Genomic DNA, 21,683 nt, shown 5'->3' on the forward strand with positions numbered 1-21,683 from the left:
ATAGAGCTGCCTAGTTCTGTAGGAGGCAGAATGGATGCCACAGCCGGGCACCTGCACCAAACATGCCAGTCAGGCCTGCTGAGGTTTAACTCAGTGGCACAATCTTGAAGGCATCTTCCAAACACATATTTAGAATTCCCTCCCTTCACACCTCTTGAAAACTGGCCGTGAAAAAACCCGTCTGAATGCTATTTCTGTTGCTTTTGTTTCTGACTCTGGCAACACCAAACTTATGCTCAGTACTATGAAGTTTGTTAATTATATTTAAAATAAGGAATTGGTAAATATAATTTAATTAAGTCCTAAAGGACTGCGTGCTGCAATGAAAATATCTTCATATTCTGCATTCGGAAATATTTCAGTGCTTATTGAAAAAAATACAACATTCTACATCTTGTCCACTTTGACTTCTGTGCTCTTCCTTTTCCCCCTAAGTCAGGAAGAGGATTCTGAGTAACAGTTCTTTAGTATCTCCATTTCCTTCAGTATGTACTTTGTACAATAGCAACTTTACCTAATGTTTTAGGGTTTTTTAAGAAGCCCTTACTTAATTCCGTACTCGTTCTTACATGCATAGTAATTTCAAGCTGCACTAGATTTGGCTGGGCAAATATTGTTTTATTTCTGTCTGCACCTGTCCTCTGAACATTGAATTAATGATGTTGGCTCACTACAATGACAGATCAAATTTACTGAAGTCATGCTGCTTGCAGAATTGGCGGGGAAGCATGTCAGCAGTCAAAGCACAAGTTTGGAACCAATGCTGTGCTACTTGATCATTCATATGTTATGCAGCTAAATGCATGCTCCAGAAATATATCTAGAAGACTTTCTGCAGACTCTTTTACCAAAGGCTGCAATAAGAAGTACCATTTTATTTCCCAGGGTCTTCCATGGTGATTCCAACTCTGTGTCATAGACATAGAAATAAACCAGCTTGTTTCATTACATCTGTTGCACCTGGCAGACATTAACACTGTTTCCAAAAGTCAGACAGACAATTAAAAATGCTTATGTCAGTAGGTGTTATGCTCTGCAAGGATGAATGACACATTTGCAGCCCTATGGCAGCTGTCTGCCAATCATAACCAGCTTCAGTTAGGAGATCCGAGGCTAACTTTTGGTATTTCCTATATATTCCAGAGCCATTTATGTGATTCAATGATGACAATTCTTGCTAATCTGCTCTGTCTTTTCCTCAGAGACTTTTTCTGGAGCCTACTATAGGTCCTGTTTCTCCCTGCTGTAAGAGAAAGCAGCTTTAGCCGCTGCTGTTGATCTTTCTACCCTTCAGACTTCCTGACTCAGGTGCTACAGATGTGACTTTGTGCAAGATCAGTCAGAAGAACTATGGCAAAGAACAGCACAATGATCAAAGTGGTCACAGTCTTTTTGCGCTCTTTTTAAAACAAGAAAACTAAGTGTGCAAACTTCTCCATCCCTCCGCTTACGTAATATTAGACAGACTATATTAGACTTGTCATTGAACTATTGACTAAAGCTTTCGTTCACAGCACAAATGATTTCAATTTTGTTCTCAGTATTTACGGAGAGATCAAACTGATAAAAGCACTTTTGTTATTATGAGATCTTGGTTTTCAGTCTGTCTTAAAAAATGTGTCACCCCACTCATTACCCACAAACCTCAGGTTTGTAACTTCGTTGAATATCCAGATGAGTATTTATAAACTGATCAGCTAGTTCTAATTAATTATGGAACAGCACACATGAGAATCAAAACTACCCTGCAACAATGTCTCAGATGACAGGCTGGCAATACCCACTGTAATGCTGACCAGACACTGGAAGCTTTTACAGAACCAAAACACGCAGCGGTGCCAGTAATCTCTTTCTCGGTATAAAATGCTCCCATTTACAGTAGTCTTTTTGCATTTGACAAAGGCATTAACTTAACATGGTTAATGCTGGTACAATAAAGAACAAGATGTATATGACAACGGGGCGGGGGGGTGGTGGTGGTGCAGAAAGAAGTACTGAATACTGAAAGAGACCAGAAGGACTGAGAAAGTTCAGATGAAAATATAAAAGCTGAATAAATCACACAGTTTTCATAGATATACTGCAAGATACTGATCTTAACCTCAGTATTCTATAAAAAACATTAAGTTAGTTATACTTTGTTAACCATCCTCAAAGGAATATGAGGTAGAAATTTTTATTTTTAACAATGTTGCTTATTTTGGCAGTACATAAACTGAAGCCACAGTAGAAAATGGTATTTTTTGTGAAATAAGAATGGGCCTTGCTCAAGATGAGAAGCAAATTCACACAGAACTAATACTTTTGCTTTGCCTGAAGTTTCTGATGCGGAAATGTTTCAAGAAAATATTACAGCCCTTTATACAGGACAGTAGATGACACATTCCTTCTGTGTTTTATTTATGAAATCTAGTTATTCTATTTATTTTTTAATGTAATTTATGAAGCATATTTGAAGTTTCCTTGTTAGAAACCAGGTGATATCTCCAGACCCTGAAGAAACCTGTTAAAAAACACCTATGAAGTGAGGTCCTAACAACCATCCCATCAAAAATATAGCCTATTTACTCCCCCTGCTGCCACATGCCATCAACTACTTCAAATCTAATAATTTGAGTTAGGAAGCATGCACTGATAAAATGGGATTCCAGTTGTCCAGAGAGGCCAACATAACTAGTATGAATGTGGTAGCACTGGCTTCAGTACAGGCCACCAGTCAAGTCTACCCACAAGGTTCAAGGAAACTTGTACAGATACCATAGAACTCCTTGTCAGGATATTTCATTATTACTTTTAACTATATTAACCTGATTAAAACTGTATTATAATCATACTTTAAGATAGCAGTATCATCTAAATCAAAATATTACTAATACTAGTCTTTTACCTTTGCATTTTAGTCCAGAATCCTCTATTGTTTTCATAACTGCAATAACCACAGGTTTTTGGTTTAATACTAATCTATAACAGATTTGTGCAAAGCAAAAATGTACCTACGCACTACATATGTGTCAGTATTGCTAAAGACTCACGGAGATGCTGTCTCTTCCTCCATCCCTGCCTTTAACCCAATGAAAACCTTGTTAACAAGAAAAGTAACAATTAAGTAACAAGTTAACAAGAAACAGTCCAATCAGGACTGATTTCCTACACATTTGTGTCTAGAGGTTCATTAACTATTGTCATTAGGAAGGCACACAAGTCACAAATAAAGTTTCCCCCACAGACTTGAACTTTAAGGTATCTTTTGTAGTAAGGGTAAAGTCAAGCCACAGTATTTTGCCAAGCAGGAGACATACTCTATGTGCATGGCTATTTTAATAAGACTTGTAGAAAATTAATTACCTTTGAAACTCAGACTATCAAGCTGTTTGAAATTATCTAATAGGTTGCTAAATTAACGGAGAAGTGTAAGATAGTACAATGAAAAGACCTTGTCTCCTTAGAAAGCCAAGCTAAAAGGAATAGATAAAGTCACAGTGGAAAACAGTCTTCAACAGAGCTGGACAATGTCAGTGGCAAGCCTTGACAAAAAAAAACTGCCCAGGCAGGGAGCTGTTTTAAGATCAAAAGTCACTCTGTATTCAACAGTCATCTTTTCAGTAGGTACATGTGACCAGTCAGTGAGGCTTTAACCAAATACCAAAGTTTAAAAAGCAGATAGGCAAGAAGCACTAATGGTTTTTCTAAACAAAAAAAAACCCCAGAAAGAATACTGTTGCAGAGTATCTAACTGCACAGGGTCAACATTCATCTAGAACATGGGAAAAAAGCTTACACCACACAACTAGATCAAAAGATTTGGGTATGAGCTTAAAGAATTTGGCTTCAGAACCACTCTATTGATGATACACTTAAAGGGAAAAGAAATGTCCCCAACATCACACTAGAGAAACCTTTCTCCAAAGTACAAATTCATCATCAAGAAGTTCCAATGAAAAGCATTGTTTTTGATAGATAATATTTTATGGGTTTAAACTCTTCTGTTTCCTCTACTGTGATTTGACTTATTACTGAATAATTTTTGGGTAAGGTTACTAAATATACTCAGAACCTGTCCACTAATTCATTAGACAGAGGAAGCATAGATATAATCTCCCTTCATGATTTTTATGTTCATTCACCCCTATAAAAAGGAAGTCACTTTTTTTCCTCCTAGTTATGGTTTGTACAGCAGACAATATTACATAAATATACAAAATACAAAACAACTACTCCTTGGGTAGCTCAAGAAACATTCCAGATGACTAATCTTAAACTCAGAATCAGGATTTACGTTCTCTGGCTAACAATGAAGACTTACCAATTTAAAATATTTACATTATCCTAACAGCCTTAGAGTACAGACAGCTTTCTCAGACTACTCATTTCAAGGAAATACAGCAAAACTATGCCTCCAAAAAGCCTCATCTCTCAGCTACAAAAAGCCAAAAATCACTACAACCAAAAAAACTAATTACCTGCATAGAAACAGCATTTATTTCTGCTCAGTGTCAAATGCTTTAAAAATCAAACAAACAAAAAAAAAAAAAACACCAACCAAAAAAACTTGAAGCTCAGCAAAAGCTGTCCCTCCCCCTCACCTCCCAAGACAGCATTACTTTTACAGATGTGTAATTTTGTCATCCACCTAGAAGGCCTTTCCTCAGGCACATTTAAAGAGTAGTTAAAAAGATATCCTCTTTCACATTGTTTCCTTTCATGTTTTGTTTCCAGAACTCTTAAAAGTTATGAAAAGCCTAAGTTAAAAAAAATACTAAGCCAAAAAAAAACCAAAAAGCCCACCTTTTACTTGACAGGAAAATGTGTATCTTTCCTTGGAGAAAAGTGCAAAAACTTTGATTACACTATAAGAAAGGCCCATCATGTCCAATTCAAAAGAAAAAGAACTCTACCGGTTATAAACAAAACTAATAATAAAAGTGAATATACTTACAAAACTGTCTGGTAGATTTGCCTGCAATAAATGCAGTATGCAACAAAACACAACACTTAGACATTGCTGAAAGCTAGGGCAACAAAGCTCACAAACTACGTACCTTTACAGGGATATCATCCTCCTGATTTGCAGTTTCTGCAGTGAAGACATATGATATTTCTTTATGAGATGTTGTCTGCCTGCAAATGGCACATTTAATTGAGCTCCGGCGGGTGCCAACGCTGTACTGCTCTATGATGATAGCTACACACTCATTACAAAAACAGTGTCCACACGTCAGCACTGCCCACTATGCAGAGAATTAAAAAAACAAACAAACAGACAGAGTATCAGTTTTGGATCAATGCAAAAGAAAAGTGGTATACTAATATGTGATAAATTACATTTTCACAGAAACACTTTCACGAAACTCAGATTAAAATGGAAGAATTTTAGAATTTTTAGTACGCTAGCTGTTAAAAAGCATGGACTTCTAAGTTCTCGAGCACAGAAAGATTCACATTCCACAGCAGGTCTCTATTTATTGTTTATTTTTTGTATTTTCCCAGTTTTAAACTTGAAGACATTATAGTCTAAATTTCTATAAAGAATTATTCTTAATACATAGGTTAAGTACAGAGATTACATATTTACAACGTCTAAAAAGACTCACACATTTGCCCTCTGTAAAAATCTTTATCAATATGTTCATACTGGATCAGTCTTTATTTTAAAAGTCTGAAAGTGCTTTAATGTTTAGATCTTGTTAAGCCTTAGACAACATTTTTGGATTTAAGAAGAAAAAAGGATTTAGAACAAAGAATATTTATATTTTTTTGACATAATGAATTAGAAACAAAAGACCACACTGCAGAGCTGTCTTTCCTTTAGGGGCCTGAAACATCTATGGGTCAGCCTTGACCTTCCTTAAGAGAGAAGTAATCTGTAAATCAATGTTTTTGCACCTAGAAATAGGGGCTTAGTCTGTACTTGTCTGTTCTATAGGCCATTCTAAGAGAAAAAAATAAATTAGTTTTCATGGGTCCAAGTAGCAGAAGGAATTGACTAAAAGACTGATTATCAAGTGAAAGATCTTATAGGCTTTGTAAAGTCCTTTCAACCACACAGCAATGGGATGCAAAGCATTTTAAAAGTTCCTTGCAACATGATGGCTGCTATAATCTCAAGTGGCAGTCTCAGCCAAAGTTAAAGAAAACAGAGTTTTTCCTTTCAGTGAGCTCCTCTAGCTCAGAGATGAAGCATCAGGGCAGTTAACAGGGCAAGCAACTGTTCTCTGTAAAAACCTCTGTCATCCTCAGAAGAAGAACATAGAGGGGATTTCAGAAACATGGTGCAACACTGGTTCATACTTAAACATAAAACTAACAGAAGCTAGAACACCTTAAAATAGCTACCCTAAAAAAACAGAAGTGCCAGATTAGTTTGACCATACAGGAGTCCTTTCAGGTTTTTACCTAATGCATGGTAGGTGAAGTATAAACTATGGTTTTGTACTTTATGATATAGATCAGTTTTGATTAAATCTCACTCCTGCAATTCAGGAGGTAAGCAGTGGGGAAAGAAATCCAGGCTGCAAGTCTTTATTCTGTTGTTTTTTACTACTGTTTAAGTAGCTAATATCAATTTCTTTAGAGTCTATAAGAAAAGTACTATCAACAAGAGCAGTTACAGTAAAACTCTATCATACTGCAGAAGCTTATCTATTTCTTCATTCTGTTAGCTTATGAACAGCAAAGAATTTATTTTCTGACAAAAGGATGAAAGCAAAACTTCAGAGTTACAAAACAATCAGCAACACACATTTTTGGAACACTTCTGTCAAAACACTTGAGCATTGATGTCAACAGCTAAAGGCAGTAGAGGCACTTGCAACTTCAGGGGAGAGGCTGTTACATCACAGGAATGGGCCTATTTCCCTTGTTTCAATACAATGTTCGTTTAAAATCAAAGGTTGAAGATTTGACACACAACTGACTCAGACCTAGGTAAAAATGTTCTAAAACCAAAATCTGCTGACTAAATATCTTACCTGTTTTCCCAGCTGATGTGCACAGATCGGACATGGTTCAGGGTTAACTCCCCCAGAAGTTTTATCTTGAGACTGTAAAGCAGAAAAAAACCAAACAACTTTGTGTTTCAACAAAGAAAAAGTTATTCTATATTTAAAACAAGCTTCTAGAAAAAGGAATAATTAAGTCCTTTAAAAAAGTGTGAGCAAATAAAAAAACATCATTCATGAATAAATAAGTCTGTCACGAGGAGTTTAAAAAATATGTAATTCACAATAAGTAAAAGGAGTACTGTTTATACTGCAATCCTTCAGATAGCATCTGCATCTCTACTATGGCTTTGAAAAATCCTTGTAAAATACAAGCTTCAAACAAGAAACGCCTATTTTCTATCAGCTCTACATTGTTGTGAAAACACTTACATAGACTTAATTATGAACTATGTTTACTTAAGCAATTGTACTTACTTCAACACTGTGATTCAAATAACGTAACACACAGGGTATTTGTGTAGACTTTTTTACACGTATTTAACCTACAGACCTGCTTGTTCTTCTGTTTAAGAAGAAAAGCTCTTTGTAAAATAGGGTAGGTGGAGAGGTACATAATTTTACAAGGCTTCATTTAAGCATGGCCTAGTTAGTTTTAATGGAAGTTATAAACTATGAAATAGTTTTAGATAGTTAAAACTGTGCAATTAAGCAAATAGCTAAATTATATAATGTAATAATTAACGACTTTGCAGTAACAAAAAGAGCTCCACACTGAATCTCAACATGTGATGAATCTTTATAGAAAATACAATTTCTTTACAATGTAAGTTTTAAATAAAAATGGTAGCTTTCCACTAGGTAAATAAACTACATCACTTTGGTAAGAACCAAGGAACTGTAAACCTTACCTTCTCCAGATTAGTGAGATACAGAAGTTGTCCCAATTTCTTTTGAAGCTGTGATTTGGCAACTGCCTTGTCATTCAAAAGTTTCACTCGATTTTGTTCTACCTATGGAAACAGTATTAAACACACATTAAAAAAAAAAAAAAAAGAAAATACAGTTAAGTTCTACAATAAGACTTATATTCATTTCTTGGCAAAATTCAGCTGAATAATTTAACGGGGACAGACAGAACAGCTCATTCTGTAAATTTAAGATGTGCTTCTCCCCAGGGAAGATTTATTATCTATTTCTTTCCAGTACCCAGTATGAACACAGTTCTGTGAATGGACTGAGACTGAGAACATATGCAAATTTAATGTTTGTTTATCTGCATTATTGGTTCTTTACAGAGACAAAATCAATTTTAAATAACTTATTTTTAAAAACTTTTCTTTCAAATTTCATTCAATTTATCATCTATCTTACAGCCAAATAGATCCTGGAGTCTACTGCTTACACAATGTGTAAGAAACAGCTAGTTACTTTCTTTGTACTTCTTAGAAGCTTTCACTTTTCATTTAACGTATACAAAGATAGAAGCATCAAGCGGACTCCTTTTCTATTAATACAGCTGGTAGTGATGTAGTTACTAACACTGCAGAAGAATCAAGCACCCAAAGGATGAAGGCCTTGGTGTTTCTTTTATTGTTGCAAGCACATAAATCATAGACTTTGTTAAACATTTGTTAAGCAAAGTGCTCCATTTTTAAAATTGCTTTAATACACACACAACGCATCTATTTCCCTACAGAAATAAAAGAAGCAATTTTATCTAACGCTGAACCTTACTGAAAAAAAAAAAAGCACAAAATGTTTCTATTGAAAACATTTCTGTTAGTGAAAAAAAAAAAAGGTGTTAAATCAACACAGCATTATTTTATGTTCATGAAGAGACAGTGTCTGAGAGGACACTCAGAAATGCCAAGACACTGAAAAAAGATTTGTCTTTTAGGTATTCACTGCTGTTTTTTAGGTCCTTGTGGAAAGTAGCAATAAGGGTGAGAAAATAGGTCAACTTAATTTTCCACCCCCTTGGAAAACTGGCCAATTGTAGAGAAAGGTCCCAGAGCCATTCACCTGCTGCTGAGAAGACAGCAGCCTTTTGGAAACATGCCACACTCTTATGGTCAAAGGGCTCAAAAAAAAATCAAAATAAAACTTACAAGCTCAAAAAGGCCCATATGCTGAACGTAAAAATAGATAAGAACTGTTTACTCCACCAAGGCTTTCTCAAATGGAAACAGAAGCACACTATAGACCTCCTATATAGATCTACATGCAAATTTTTATTTTTGTAGGAGGTAGTTTCTTTCAGAAAAACAAACCTAAGTAAAACATTTATTTGCTGCCAAGTACTTTACCTCATGCGGTTCTATGATGTGGAGAACTGGTGGATTTGGTTTTGGCTCATCAGGATGACGCACTCTCAGCCGTTCTGTAGCCATTGCCAGCTCATCAATAGCAGACACATGATCCCTCAGTACCATCCAATATTCATGAAGCAACTGTAAAAAAAGCCTCCACAAATCAGTAGCAGAACTGAGTTGAGTTCCCTTTATATGACTGCCATACCTTGTATAAAGTGAAAACTTTTTTGGAGTAAGAGTTAATATTTCTTTACAGTAATTCAGCCACAACAACAAATGGCGAAGGAAAACAAGCAGTATGGAGATCATCTTGCCTGCTTTCTTTTCCATCCTTTTATGAACAACTATAAATAGCTGTCTCTCATTTCTTCTACAACTATTACAATAAGCAATGCAACTACAAGTTCAGAACCAAATGGCTTGGGAGACTAAGCAAGTGCTAAATAAGGAAAAATGATTAAGCAATTTTGAACAGAAAGCTATTATAGTACTGAGACTGCTCCTTAAAGATGAAATATGTTTTAAAAAAACGTTAACAGCTTGAGTGGTCTTGACAAGAGCACAGATGAGCACAAAGTGAAGATAACAGTCTCAATTTACCCAAGAAAAAGTAAATTCTGGTTTTCTACAAAAGAAGTGGCTACAACTGGAAACATGCTACACATATAAACTGACATTATTTTTAAATCACCAATAATACTGTTAATTAGTTCTTCACAAGCTTTCCACTACTTGCATATTATATAAAAAATCTGCAGTGATCTAACTGAAATTCAGAGACCTCTTTTGCAAATGCCAAAAGTTACTATTTGTCAATTTCTGATTTTTTAATTGTGAAAACTGTAAAAGCCTGGGAGAAAGATCACAGAGGTGAAACACAGGTATGTTCTACTGAAGCTGGTTTGTGTTAATTAAAAATGAGAAGGAGAAGCATTCAAGAGAAACACTTTTGATTACACCTAAGCTGTAAGACAGGATGAGACCCTTGTATGCAAAAGCTCTTGCCCCTTCTCCATCACTGGTATGTATTCACTGCAAGGACACACAGACACACAACCATGCATGGAGAAAGCTGCAGTGCATTCCTGTAGTTCTCTCTGATTCAAACAACAGAAGACTAATTATTTCAGGTTACATTGTGTAGTAAAGAAGATCCAAGAAATAAAGCAATAGTGAAAGGACATCTGTAGCTAGCATGAGACTGAAGATAAACTGAAATACAGAATGGACCAACATTCGATTTGCTGAGTCTTGCTACATTCTGATTTAACTAAGCTGACAAACATTTAATTATAGCTGTACACTGTCTTAATAGATGCAATTACACTGCTTACTAATCTGCTTAGTAACTAGTATAGCTTTTGGAAACTCTTAAATCATATATAGACCATTTTAAATCAAATCCTGTAATAAGCACTGTGAAAATGCTTTGTAGGTAAACCCTAATTTCAGGAATACAACTTAAATTTGTTCATAATCAGCTTAAAGTTGCTTATATTACATTGAATGGGCTACACAATTGTTCTGTCACCATCTCATTTACTGCACCTTGTATTCCTTTTTCCACGCTTCAAAGAGTTCTAGAAATATGCTGCCTTCTTCAGTTAGCTTAACATCCATTCGGTGAGCTTTGGCAAAGGAGAGAATTGCTTTCAAGGCACGTTCAGTTTCACTGGTTGCCCACAGTCCTCTACTTGTAGTGGGCAAACGGTCATCAACGAGCCCTTCTTCATCTTCTATCATCTCCTCAAATATTGCCATTTGGCCTGTAACACTTAAAAACAAACCCAACATGATACTTACCACTCATTTTCTACTTTTGCATCCATTACTACTTATTCACCATATATTTCAGCCTTCTAATATTTGATTAAAGGATAAAACAAACCAAGCAAATATAAACAACTGTTTTATTACTTGATATCCCAAAATCTTTCTTTGAGCACAATGACCTCAGTACCAGTAATGAAATCACTGTACAGGCCATTTTATAAGCTCATAGTCATGAGTAGCTTTTGTGAAGGCTGACACATCTTAATTATCTTCCAGTAGTTATTAATGATTAATGTCACATTCATTTGGAAAAAAAAAAGCAATTCTGACTACTTAAATCAGCAAGAGTTGCAGTTAAAACTCTGATGCAAAATTTGCTGTGTATTGCACTATTTAAGAACACTACAGCTTCCCAGTTCTCTCCTTGACAAACAATGCTAATTCAGAAACACACTAACATTTCCTAATGATTCCAGCAATCATTACGTAAGAGAGCTTGCACTGGTGAAGACTTTTCAAAATGTTTTCTCAGTGACCTCAAGATTTTTGAATCCAATTTTGACATGGTGAGGGCTATGAAAGACGAAAGTCAAAGAGAAACCATACATAGGGCTGTAATCTATACCTCTCAGTACTGTTCACTACGCATATTTCTCTCACACCATATGTGGGTGCAGCCCTTCTTCCAGCTCACAGCTGCAGTCATGTCTGAAATCTCCTCTCTCACTGTGGCTTTTGCCAAATTTTGTTACTTCACGAGTTATACAGAATTAAAAAAAAAAAAAAATATGAACGAGTATGGTATTATACCATTTGCAACTTGACTGCAAACATTTGCACAAACAGGAATATGTGTTTAGTTAGTATACTTGTATTTATACATCACTTTCTGAACACTTCAACACTTCATTTCAAATGTATGGTCATATTATAGCAGCTTGAGAAAAAGTGGCAAGTGTTTGTTCCTTGTACACTTTTTCTTTCAAATGAAATTTACACAGAAAATTAAACCTGACTAATAAAATTGCTATCAAGGCCACTAGCAAGAAGTTGCTGTAATTTGATCATAAAGTTATTTCAGAAAACTTAAAGTATAAAATACAAAACAATCCAACTTCCACATTTTTTAATAGTGAGAAGTATAAAAAGCTATGAACTTACGTATGAGAAAAGAGCTTTGACTCGTATTCTGTGAACAACTCATCAGCCTTACAAAAGACACAGCTGCAATACAGAAGATTGAAAACAAGCACTCAGTATTTCATCAAAACCCAAAGCAATTCCTATAATTCCCGATTCCAACACAAAAACAACCCCAAAGTCAATAAAAAAGAACCATTTAAGAGTTATGTACACTCAATGTAATAACTGACAGGAAAAGGTTTTGTAAGAACAAAACCAAGGTAAGGTCATGGTCCTAACAAATAGCTACCTGTGATATCTGCGTGCATATAGACCCTGAATACAGAAGACTTTAATCTCTTCTTATTTCAAATGAAGAAAAACTTAATAATACACCTCTAAAGCATGTTTTCTATTTTCAAGACATACTTGTTAAGTGGAAGTCTAACAGGTCGTAAATGGCAGATGGTGGCAGCCTCAATGACCTGCTTAGAGGGAGGGCCTTCCAAGTTTTTCACTGCTTCTCTTACAATCTTTTGGAACTTCTTCACATCCTCCAGCTGGGTTGTGAGCAGGTATTGAAGGCCTCTGCAGTCACGGAATCTGATTTAAATGAAAAGGGAACTAATTGCACACTGAAATACCAAATCAAAACTTAATTCAGTATTTTGAAGTAGAAGACAGATAGCTAAACGGCAATGCAGGACCACGTAAGAAGTTAAAAAAGAAATGCTTATTACTACTACACATAATACTAACTGTTAGAAATCATTCTATTGTCTCTCCTGAGATGATGCCTGGTATCTGCAGGATAGAAAGACTCTTTCCAAGACTTGAGAGATGCGACTGAATATTAGTAGTCAACACCAACCTGAAACTTTCTAGTCCACAATGCAAATATACTAAAGGCAAACAACTACATACGCTTACAGCCTTATTTGCATCTGTTGGCCAAACTGATTTTCAATGCATCTGTGCAATTCACAGCAGACACATGCACCCATCACAAAAATATACTGCATTTTGCAAGTTAGCTTTCAAAGTTAAAGTTACTAAATGGACATGACAGTGAACTATTTTTCTAAAATCTAGATGTCTCTCTTGATTGGAGCGGGAACATGAACACCAGTTAAGCACTTCCCGTATTGTGTTTTTCCCCTGAGCAAAGGTCTCTTGCCAAGAGTGCCGCCTTCAGACAAGGCCTGGCATTCATTCACAAGACAGTGTACTACAAAACTGTGGTTCTACCCCACATGGAAAGTTTGATCCATAATATCGCTTTTGTAAAATGTGGAGAGACAAGCACAGGTTTAACAACACTACTAAAGTTTGTAATTTAAGATGACCTACTTAAGCGGTATGTATTTTAAAACAGACAAGTTTGCCTAACCAGGTAGTCTGAAAAATACATGTAAATCGCAATCATCAGTCTGTTGTCAATACTATCAGTTGCCAAATATTTCACATTTATTAAAATCTCCCACTATTCCAACCACCTCTAATGCTCAACTAGAGATAAGGACTAGTTGCTTCCACCACTGACTAGTAACACTTCATAAGACACTTTTTTAAGGTTTTAATGCATATGTTAAAAAAAATTAAAAGGAAATAAGTTTTATCCCTATTTTATAAAATAAATACTGGTATTGAAGATCACTTTTGCAAACTTACACAACCTGTAAGCAGCAACAAATAGTGATTTTCAAGTGATGAAAAAAAAATCCAGTATAATACAAGCAAGTGTATAGATGAATGCACAGGCATATGAGCTCAGCATGAACATGCAAACAACCCTTTCCTCAAATTAATTTTGGCCAGAACAAGATGCCATCGTTCTCAAACAACACTTAACCACAAAATGTTCACATCAGACTCGCAGCTGGATTGAGGTTGGAAGGGACCTCAGGAGGCTGTTTTGTCCAACCCCTCTCCCTCGAGCAGGGCCATTTAGAGCTGGTTGCCCAGGACTCTGCTCAGACAGCCTCCAAGGATGGAGGGTCCACAACTTCACTGTGCAATCTGTGCCAGTGCTCAGTCACCCTCACAGTAGAAAAGTATTTCCTGATGTCCAGAGGGAACTTCCTTTGTTTCAGTTTGTGCCCATTGCCTCTGGTCCTGCCACTGAGCACCACTAAAAAGAGCCTGGCTCCATCTGTTTTGCACCCCCCCCTTTAGGTATTTATATACAGTGAGAAGATGCCCCCAAACTGCTGAACAGAACCACAGTTCTCTCAGCCTGTCCTTATACAGGAGCTGTTCCAGCCCTTTTGTCATCTTCTTGGCCCTTTGTTGGACTCTCCATAGTATGTCCATCTCCTTCTACTGGGGAGCCTAGAACTGGACACAGTGTGCTCCAGATGTGACCTCACCAGCACTGAGTAGATGGAAAGGATCACTTCCCTCAACAAGCTGGCAACATTTTGCCTAATGCAGTCCAGGATACCATTAACCTTCTTCACCACAAGGGCACATAGATGGCTCATGGTCAACTTGGTGTCCACCAGAACCCTCCAAGTCCTTTTCTAGAAAGCTACTTTCCAGCTGGGTGGTCTCAATATCTATTTTGAGCAGACAGAAGTTCCTTCTTCCTTCTCAGCATAACTCTGAGTTTTGAAGAAAGAAGATGTAAGGATTTGTTTAACATAATTCTGTTGAATAGTCTAAATACTGAAAAGTAAAAGCTGTGCTTACTTCCAGCAGGGCAAGGAATTGCCACCTTTTTGGATCTTGTCAACAGAGTAGCCATACTGGAGGATTTCTCTCTATATATTTAGTTCAAATCTGTGCATATTTAAAGTATTTAAATATATACATACATACACACACATTTTATACACAGGTTATTCATATACATATGTATATGCATTTATATACACTTAGGTTTATATATATATATATATATATATATATAAAATATCAAAAAGAAGTATTTAACTAAAAAAATGATTCAGAAAGACTGTATTTAAGAGTATAAGGATTGTTCATGTATCTGAGAAAACTGCCTGAAGTTTAATGGTCTCCCTTTTCTGTGACAAACTTATGAAGCTGAAGCACAGAATGTACAAGAGGTGGCTGGGAGAAAATGCTTTATTCAGCCTTAAAATAAGATTGGTCAGGTTAGACCTTATTGCTGTCTACATCTACCTAACCCAAAGGCACAGAGAAGTCTGAGCCAAACTCTTCTCAAAGGTGCTTGACAAAAGGACAAGAGACAATGGACAGAAGATGCAACACATATTAGCTACATTGAAGATTATTTTTTTTCACAAGGTGGGTTAAAGACTGGAACAGGCTTCACACAAAGGCTGTGAAATCTCCCTCACTGGAGATACCACAAACCCAACAGAACAAATCCCTGTGCAACCTGCTTGGGCTGAAACACTGAGGATGGGCCTGGATCTATTGTCTAGAAGTCAGTCTAGGTGATCAATCTCCAGACATCCCTTCCAATCTGTCATTCTATAACTGTACACAACAACAGTGGTACTGTTGCCTCTAACATAAATCTAAACCGAAATTCTTTGCTCAGAAAAACAGTGATGCTATTTTACTCTACTGTACAATGATTTTCTGTTATTGTCTGTCTACTTGCCATTTAAGCAAGTCAATTTCTTTTAGAGGTTACTCAATTTTAATGCAATAAACTTTGAATCTTTCTTGCTCAGCAGTTGCATGAGTACAGAAGACTGCAAAACCACAGTAGATAATAAGAAGGAACATTTTAAAGAAAGCTTGTCTAGGAGAAAACTGTAGTTCTCCTGCTTTTCTTTCCAAGTCTTCTATCTAGTTATGCTTTTGGAGGGACTGTTTTTGGAACTTAATTGCAGCCCAGATGCTCTGAAGCAAAAATTCCTGCTATTTAATTGCAACTGTTAGCACAAATTGATAAGAGGACGTGAGCAGACTTAACTGTATTCATTAGCCTATTTTAGCTATTCTCTTACTTCTCTGCCATGGAGAGTTTATTAGTTTGCTGTTTGTAGTTGCACGTTATTTCATTTTGCACACGTTGAACAAGCTCCTCATCGATGGCATATTGTATTGCTGTCTGGATGACATCCAACCACCAAGGAGAACCTGAATGTATCTGTACGCAAAAGAACAGATTTATCCATGAACATTCAACAAACAACCAATTTACTCATTGCAGCAAAGATTTACACTGCTCTTTAGACCACACAAACACAGACTGGTAAATTCCATGGAAAGAGGAAGACGACTATGTTTGAAAAATATCCCCTTTCCTGTGTAAGTGAATAAAGGATTAAGAAATTTTCTACATTCCCACCTAGTTCTACTGCTTCAAATTGCTTCAGTAGAGTTAGATTCACTGAGGCCATTTACACAGCATAGCCACAGAGATATTGTAATCTCCAAGTTTCTCCTTCCTCTCTCCCTCTCAAAAAGAGACAAAAGGATCATTTAATCATAGAAAGCAAGGTCTCTGGGAAACCAATAGAACACCACTGAAGTGACCTTGTAATTTTAAAAGGTGAAAGCAGATACAGAAGTTTACTTCCTCATGGGCCATTTGCCTCATTTCTTCATTATTTCTTTAGAATCATGCAAATGACAAGCAGCCTTTCATCTCAAGTGTTCACCAATTCATTAAGGGTTTGCACCTTCCCATGAAAACTCAATCATCATATTGACTAAACACAATTAAGCCTTAAGCATAATGACTAAATGCATGTCAAAGAACAGTTCATTCGAAAGTAACAAACACCAAACCCTATAAAACTTATTTACCCAAGTTACAAGTGAAACACAGTTAATATAAAAATCAAGCATGGTGTTAAATTTTACTAGAATCATGCCACCATGTATTTCTATTTTCAGTCATCTGTTCATCAAGTATTGTGTGCCTCTTCATGTGGGGAACACGGAATATGTTTTGGGGCTCTGCGTGTGTGTGTTGACAATGTGCATGTACACACTGCCAAAGTGTTTATTGTCTCTAGAACTGCTAGAGATAATAAATGGCTGGAGTTCTGGATAAACAGATGAAAATATTTAAGAAAACCTCAAAATTAAAAGACTAAATACATGTAAGAGGAACCTGCCTTTCTCTGGAGCTCTCGAATGGTCTGAAGAACTGGCTGCAAGGCCTGATGGGCTTCTGCAACTTCTGCATTGGATTTACTCATATAATGCTGTCGAAGTTGTTCTGCCTGCATGGAAATAAGACTTTAAATTATGCACAACTCATATTTATGAGGAATAATTGAAAATGTAAAAAACTCTCCAGCTGCCTTAATGTTTTAAAATGGCTAGCTGCTTACATGCTACCCACTTTCATTCGTAAGCAATATTTAGCATTATTTTTTTCCTCTAGAATCTAGCCCAAAAATAATTTAAGACAAACAAAGTGCTAACTATGCAATTTCGCTTCTGGACACACCCATACAACACAATAGGAATACACTGTATTACAAAAAGGAACTGGAATTTAACTCATAATTCTTATTCTCTGTACATTAAAATATATTGTGCTGAATAAGTAAACAAAAAGATTTTAGAACAATCTGAGAACAGGACAATTTAACTTACCTACATATAAAACTTGTCCATGAAATAACAAGAAAGGTTTAAATTTCATTATTTTTAGATGCATCAGATATAATTTTTTCATTAATGTTACTTCTGACAGTGAAAACCTCTCTTGGTATGCAGGTCTCTCCACAATAAGATCAACACCAGTTTATGTGATATTTTAAAAACTGATAAACTAATAACTTTTTTTACAAGTAACGTGTACACACATATGCATCTTTCACAATTACATTCTGATTTCATTAGATACCTTTACTTTGTGCATTCTAGGGTGTGTTTAAATCTTCCTTTGTTTGCTACTATCAAGATAATTATGCACATAGTAAACCTGAAAGCTGTTTAATGTTATTTCTTTAGTTAGAGAAAATATTGAAAAAAATAGTGCTCTTCAAAATACATTTATATAAAAATGAACAATGTTTACCTCTTCTGCAAGTTGGCTATCACGTAAAGTTGGGGGAATTCCTGGGTGCTTTGCCAACAATTCCATCAAGTTGTGAGTAGAATGAAGTCTCTAAATATGCACAAAGTCAACAGTAATCATGAAAAAATACATTGCAATATCTGTGACAGGAAGAGTTTAAACAGCAATGAAAACATACAGAAAGAAATTAGTATTCATTTTAAATTAGCTTTATTTTTTTCTCTGTTAATCTGGAAGCATCTTATAAAGAAAGCAAACATTCTTTTCCTCATTTTACTGAGGTAGGAAATGAAACATTAAAAAGACCTTCTTCAACACCATAAAAGTAAATCAGCAGGCAAGCGTGACACCAAGTCATCAGATTCTGTCCTGTACTCAGCCACCTAATTAAAATAGCCCCTGATTATTATGGAAAACAAGATATTTATCTAAGACCAAATTCTGTTGTAATATCTTTCAGAATATTAGAAGGAGACAATTCGCCTAGTCTGTCTGAAGCAAAATAAAGTATAGGGGAAAAAAACAGCTCTCGAAATCTTCAACAATTTTTCATATTTTTAATTTTTCTGAAATTAATGATGACTGAATAAAAAGTGACCTTTTTTTTTTTTATTTTTAAGGGAAATAAACTTGATTGTTAATATAAGGCAACCCTATTACTCTTCCCTAGGCTCACTCCACATATCTCAAACCAGACCCCTAATGTTATGCTGCCTGCATACATCCCACAAACTCACACTAAGGGCACAAGTTCATGATGCTGAGGTTGTTCTCACCTCCTGGATTCACTTAACTTCTGCCCTGTTAAAACCTCAGCCACTGAGGGACACTGGCCAGCAGTGGTTTGTCAACATCTTATAGAGCTAAGCGTACACAACTGGGAAGTACTCAGAAGTGTTTTATTACACAAAGGCAATATTAGGCAGTGTATATTTTGAGAAAGAAAATTGCTTTATTGGCTTGCATAAACCAGTAAAACAGCTTAATTAATATCTTGTTATGAGTAGCTTAACAAGTTCATGCTGATATGGCTACGCTAAGCAAAAAATGCTTCTGGGAAGTCACAAAGGAGAAGGAAGGATCAAAGAAACAAACAAAGCCATCAGATGACCTCATGCAAGATAGTAAAAGAATAAGTTAGTGAAGAAAGCAAAGTAAAGAAATAGACAACTGATCACCTCTTATTTATCTGACTTTAACATTTTACATATCTTGTTACACTTAAGAGAATTTTGGTCAATTTAGAACTGATATTTCTTGAAATATAAAGATTTTAGAGAACCACTGGGTTTTTTTAATCAGGAGAATATATTAATATTTTAAACACAGTATTCAAAGCATATTAATATATTTCTTGAAGGGAAAATTCACTTTGATCCTTTTTGATGTTTTGATGCCCTTTCAGAGAACATCCTCTGCAGTGCAACAATTTCATTATTCTCTATCATTTAGCACGTTAGTATTATTCTCGATGCAAACACAGCATCCTGTATTTGCAGCATGCAATATAGTACCACTAACGTGGGCAGTCACAGTGGGTAGATACAAGTCTAGGAATTCAGCTTGTTAAGTTTATCACACAACAGCAGGTGGAGATCATGCACTGTTTCTGGGATATCATGAAGACTCACAAGGAAAAGTTTCTAGAAATACAGTAGGTTTTTTTTTTAAAAAAAAAGGAAATGTGAAGGTCACTGGACAGATTCCTATCTAAAGTTTGTAATAATAACAGCAAGCTGGAAGAGTCATTCAGCACACCACTGGGAGGAAGAAAAGACTGACCTGTCAAATTAAAACTAAAGCATTCCAGTTCTTAACTACATCTCTTTACATTTGAATGCTCACTCACTTGCAAGGAATCTGTTTTGAGCTTTTCTTTGTGCTCTTCAGATGATCGTAACACTTCTCTGTACAGCTCTGCAGCCAATGCATATTCTCCTGAATTAAAAAACAGTAACAAAAACATATGCATATTACACTGGTTTTTAAATGTACAAACAGCCAGGAGAGGCCATCACTCGTAGCGTACTAAGATGGCTTCAGAGAGGCCGTACAATATTTGCTTGTATTTAAGCAAATCTTCCCTATTCATTCTTCCACCCAGTGCCCTCCCAAAAACCCAACTGTTAAAAGACAGGGAGTATTATATTTTACAAAGACAAAAGCAGTTTCCAAATTACATATCTCTTGTGACTCCAAGATCTGTAGACTTCTTGATCTTAAAATATGTATTCACAGTTGCTTAAGTTCAAAAAAATCTCACATGTTGCACTAAATAAACATCATCTACATCTCACCACAGTGATGTATTACTAAATTTGCACTGCAAATACATGATTCACTTTCCAGTGAAAGCAATGAAGGTTGTGTCATACTTCAAAAATGCAGAAATGATTAAATACATGCAGCGAGTATAACTACTGATGTAAGCTCCTAACATCACAATCGCTTCTCAGAAAATAGATTCTATAAATTTAAGAAATACAAAATTTAAGCTGCATATGGAAAATCAGCAAAAAAAGCCCCCAAACTAATCCATTTTTGCTTTATTTTCTCAACTTATGGAAAATTATTTAGCCAGCGATAGTCTAAGAAGACTCTTCAAACACAGAGAAGTACAGGGACATGAAATTAAAGACAGATAACAGGGTAAAAAAACCCATCTTCCTACCTATCTTGAAGCGTAAACAACTATTTCAACAAGATTCTTACTTTGAAACAGTTGCCAGTTGTAAGGGAGTAGTCCTGCAATATACTATTCTCATTACTAGTAACAGGACAAAAGCTATGTGCTGATTTTGCAAGGCCTCAAGCTTGAGACTTGTCAGGCGCCCTTTGAATTTTTTCTGACCTGCCTAGACGTCTTACTTGGCTTTGCTGTGACAGCAATTTCTCTAATTCACTAGCTGTCTATGGCTAATTTTTTTAAAACTCTTGTTTATCTTTGTGTGGCACAATCACAGCTTTATGTAGGTAACAGTAACAAGCAGTTACTCTACACAGAATGACATATTTACAGCTAACACCATGATGTAGTGTAGAGAAATACAGGACCGGTAACAACAGCAGAGGCCTTGGAAAGTAAGAGATACAGGATGCAGTGTAGAGGAGTACAGCCATGGGATGCTAAGAGATGGTGCACGGGCTTGGCAGCAAACAAGGAAGCCATGGCTGTAAACAACTCACCCATAGTCAAAGAAATGCAGACCTAGAGCTGGACAAAACTGGTTTTAGGGGCAAAGAGAACAAAGAAATAGTATGTAACATTCATAAAACGTATCATGTACACTAAGCATGGTGTTAAGGTGGAACTGCAGACCCATGAAGAAAGAGAAAGGTGTGCTAGCAAACATAAAACGACCCTCATTGGATCCTTCAGGGAGAAAGAAGAAACCATCAACACAAACATTCCTCCCAATGAAGAGCTCCAGGTGGAGACAACCAGCCATAGCACTGCCACCACCAGTATGAAACCATTGACCTCAGGACCCAGAGAGGCAGCAGAAAGGTGAACATAAAAGCAGGACAAACAGTAGAAACAAGTAAGCGTGATGATTC

At 36.1% G+C, this 21,683-nt stretch overlaps 1 protein-coding gene across 1 annotated transcript in view; it reads right to left on the reverse strand.

Annotated features, from left to right (window-relative positions):
- SHPRH (SNF2 histone linker PHD RING helicase) overlaps positions 1 to 21,683 on the reverse strand; it is a 50,279-nt gene that overhangs the window by 5,406 nt on the left and 23,190 nt on the right. Inside the window, exons 15-25 of the mRNA XM_082047300.1 lie at positions 19,975 to 20,063; positions 18,126 to 18,215; positions 17,212 to 17,319; positions 16,093 to 16,235; positions 12,578 to 12,751; positions 12,188 to 12,250; positions 10,802 to 11,027; positions 9,248 to 9,391; positions 7,850 to 7,951; positions 6,969 to 7,040; positions 5,040 to 5,228 (exon numbers count right to left, since the gene is read on the reverse strand). Of these exons, the coding sequence (XP_081903426.1) occupies positions 5,040 to 5,228; positions 6,969 to 7,040; positions 7,850 to 7,951; positions 9,248 to 9,391; positions 10,802 to 11,027; positions 12,188 to 12,250; positions 12,578 to 12,751; positions 16,093 to 16,235; positions 17,212 to 17,319; positions 18,126 to 18,215; positions 19,975 to 20,063 (1,400 nt within the window). The remainder of the gene's footprint in view (positions 1 to 5,039; positions 5,229 to 6,968; positions 7,041 to 7,849; positions 7,952 to 9,247; positions 9,392 to 10,801; positions 11,028 to 12,187; positions 12,251 to 12,577; positions 12,752 to 16,092; positions 16,236 to 17,211; positions 17,320 to 18,125; positions 18,216 to 19,974; positions 20,064 to 21,683) is intronic.

The sequence above is a fragment of the Streptopelia decaocto genome, assembly GCF_964273445.1.
Source record: "Streptopelia decaocto genome assembly, chromosome: 3".
In the NCBI taxonomy this organism is placed as follows: domain Eukaryota; kingdom Metazoa; phylum Chordata; class Aves; order Columbiformes; family Columbidae; genus Streptopelia; species Streptopelia decaocto.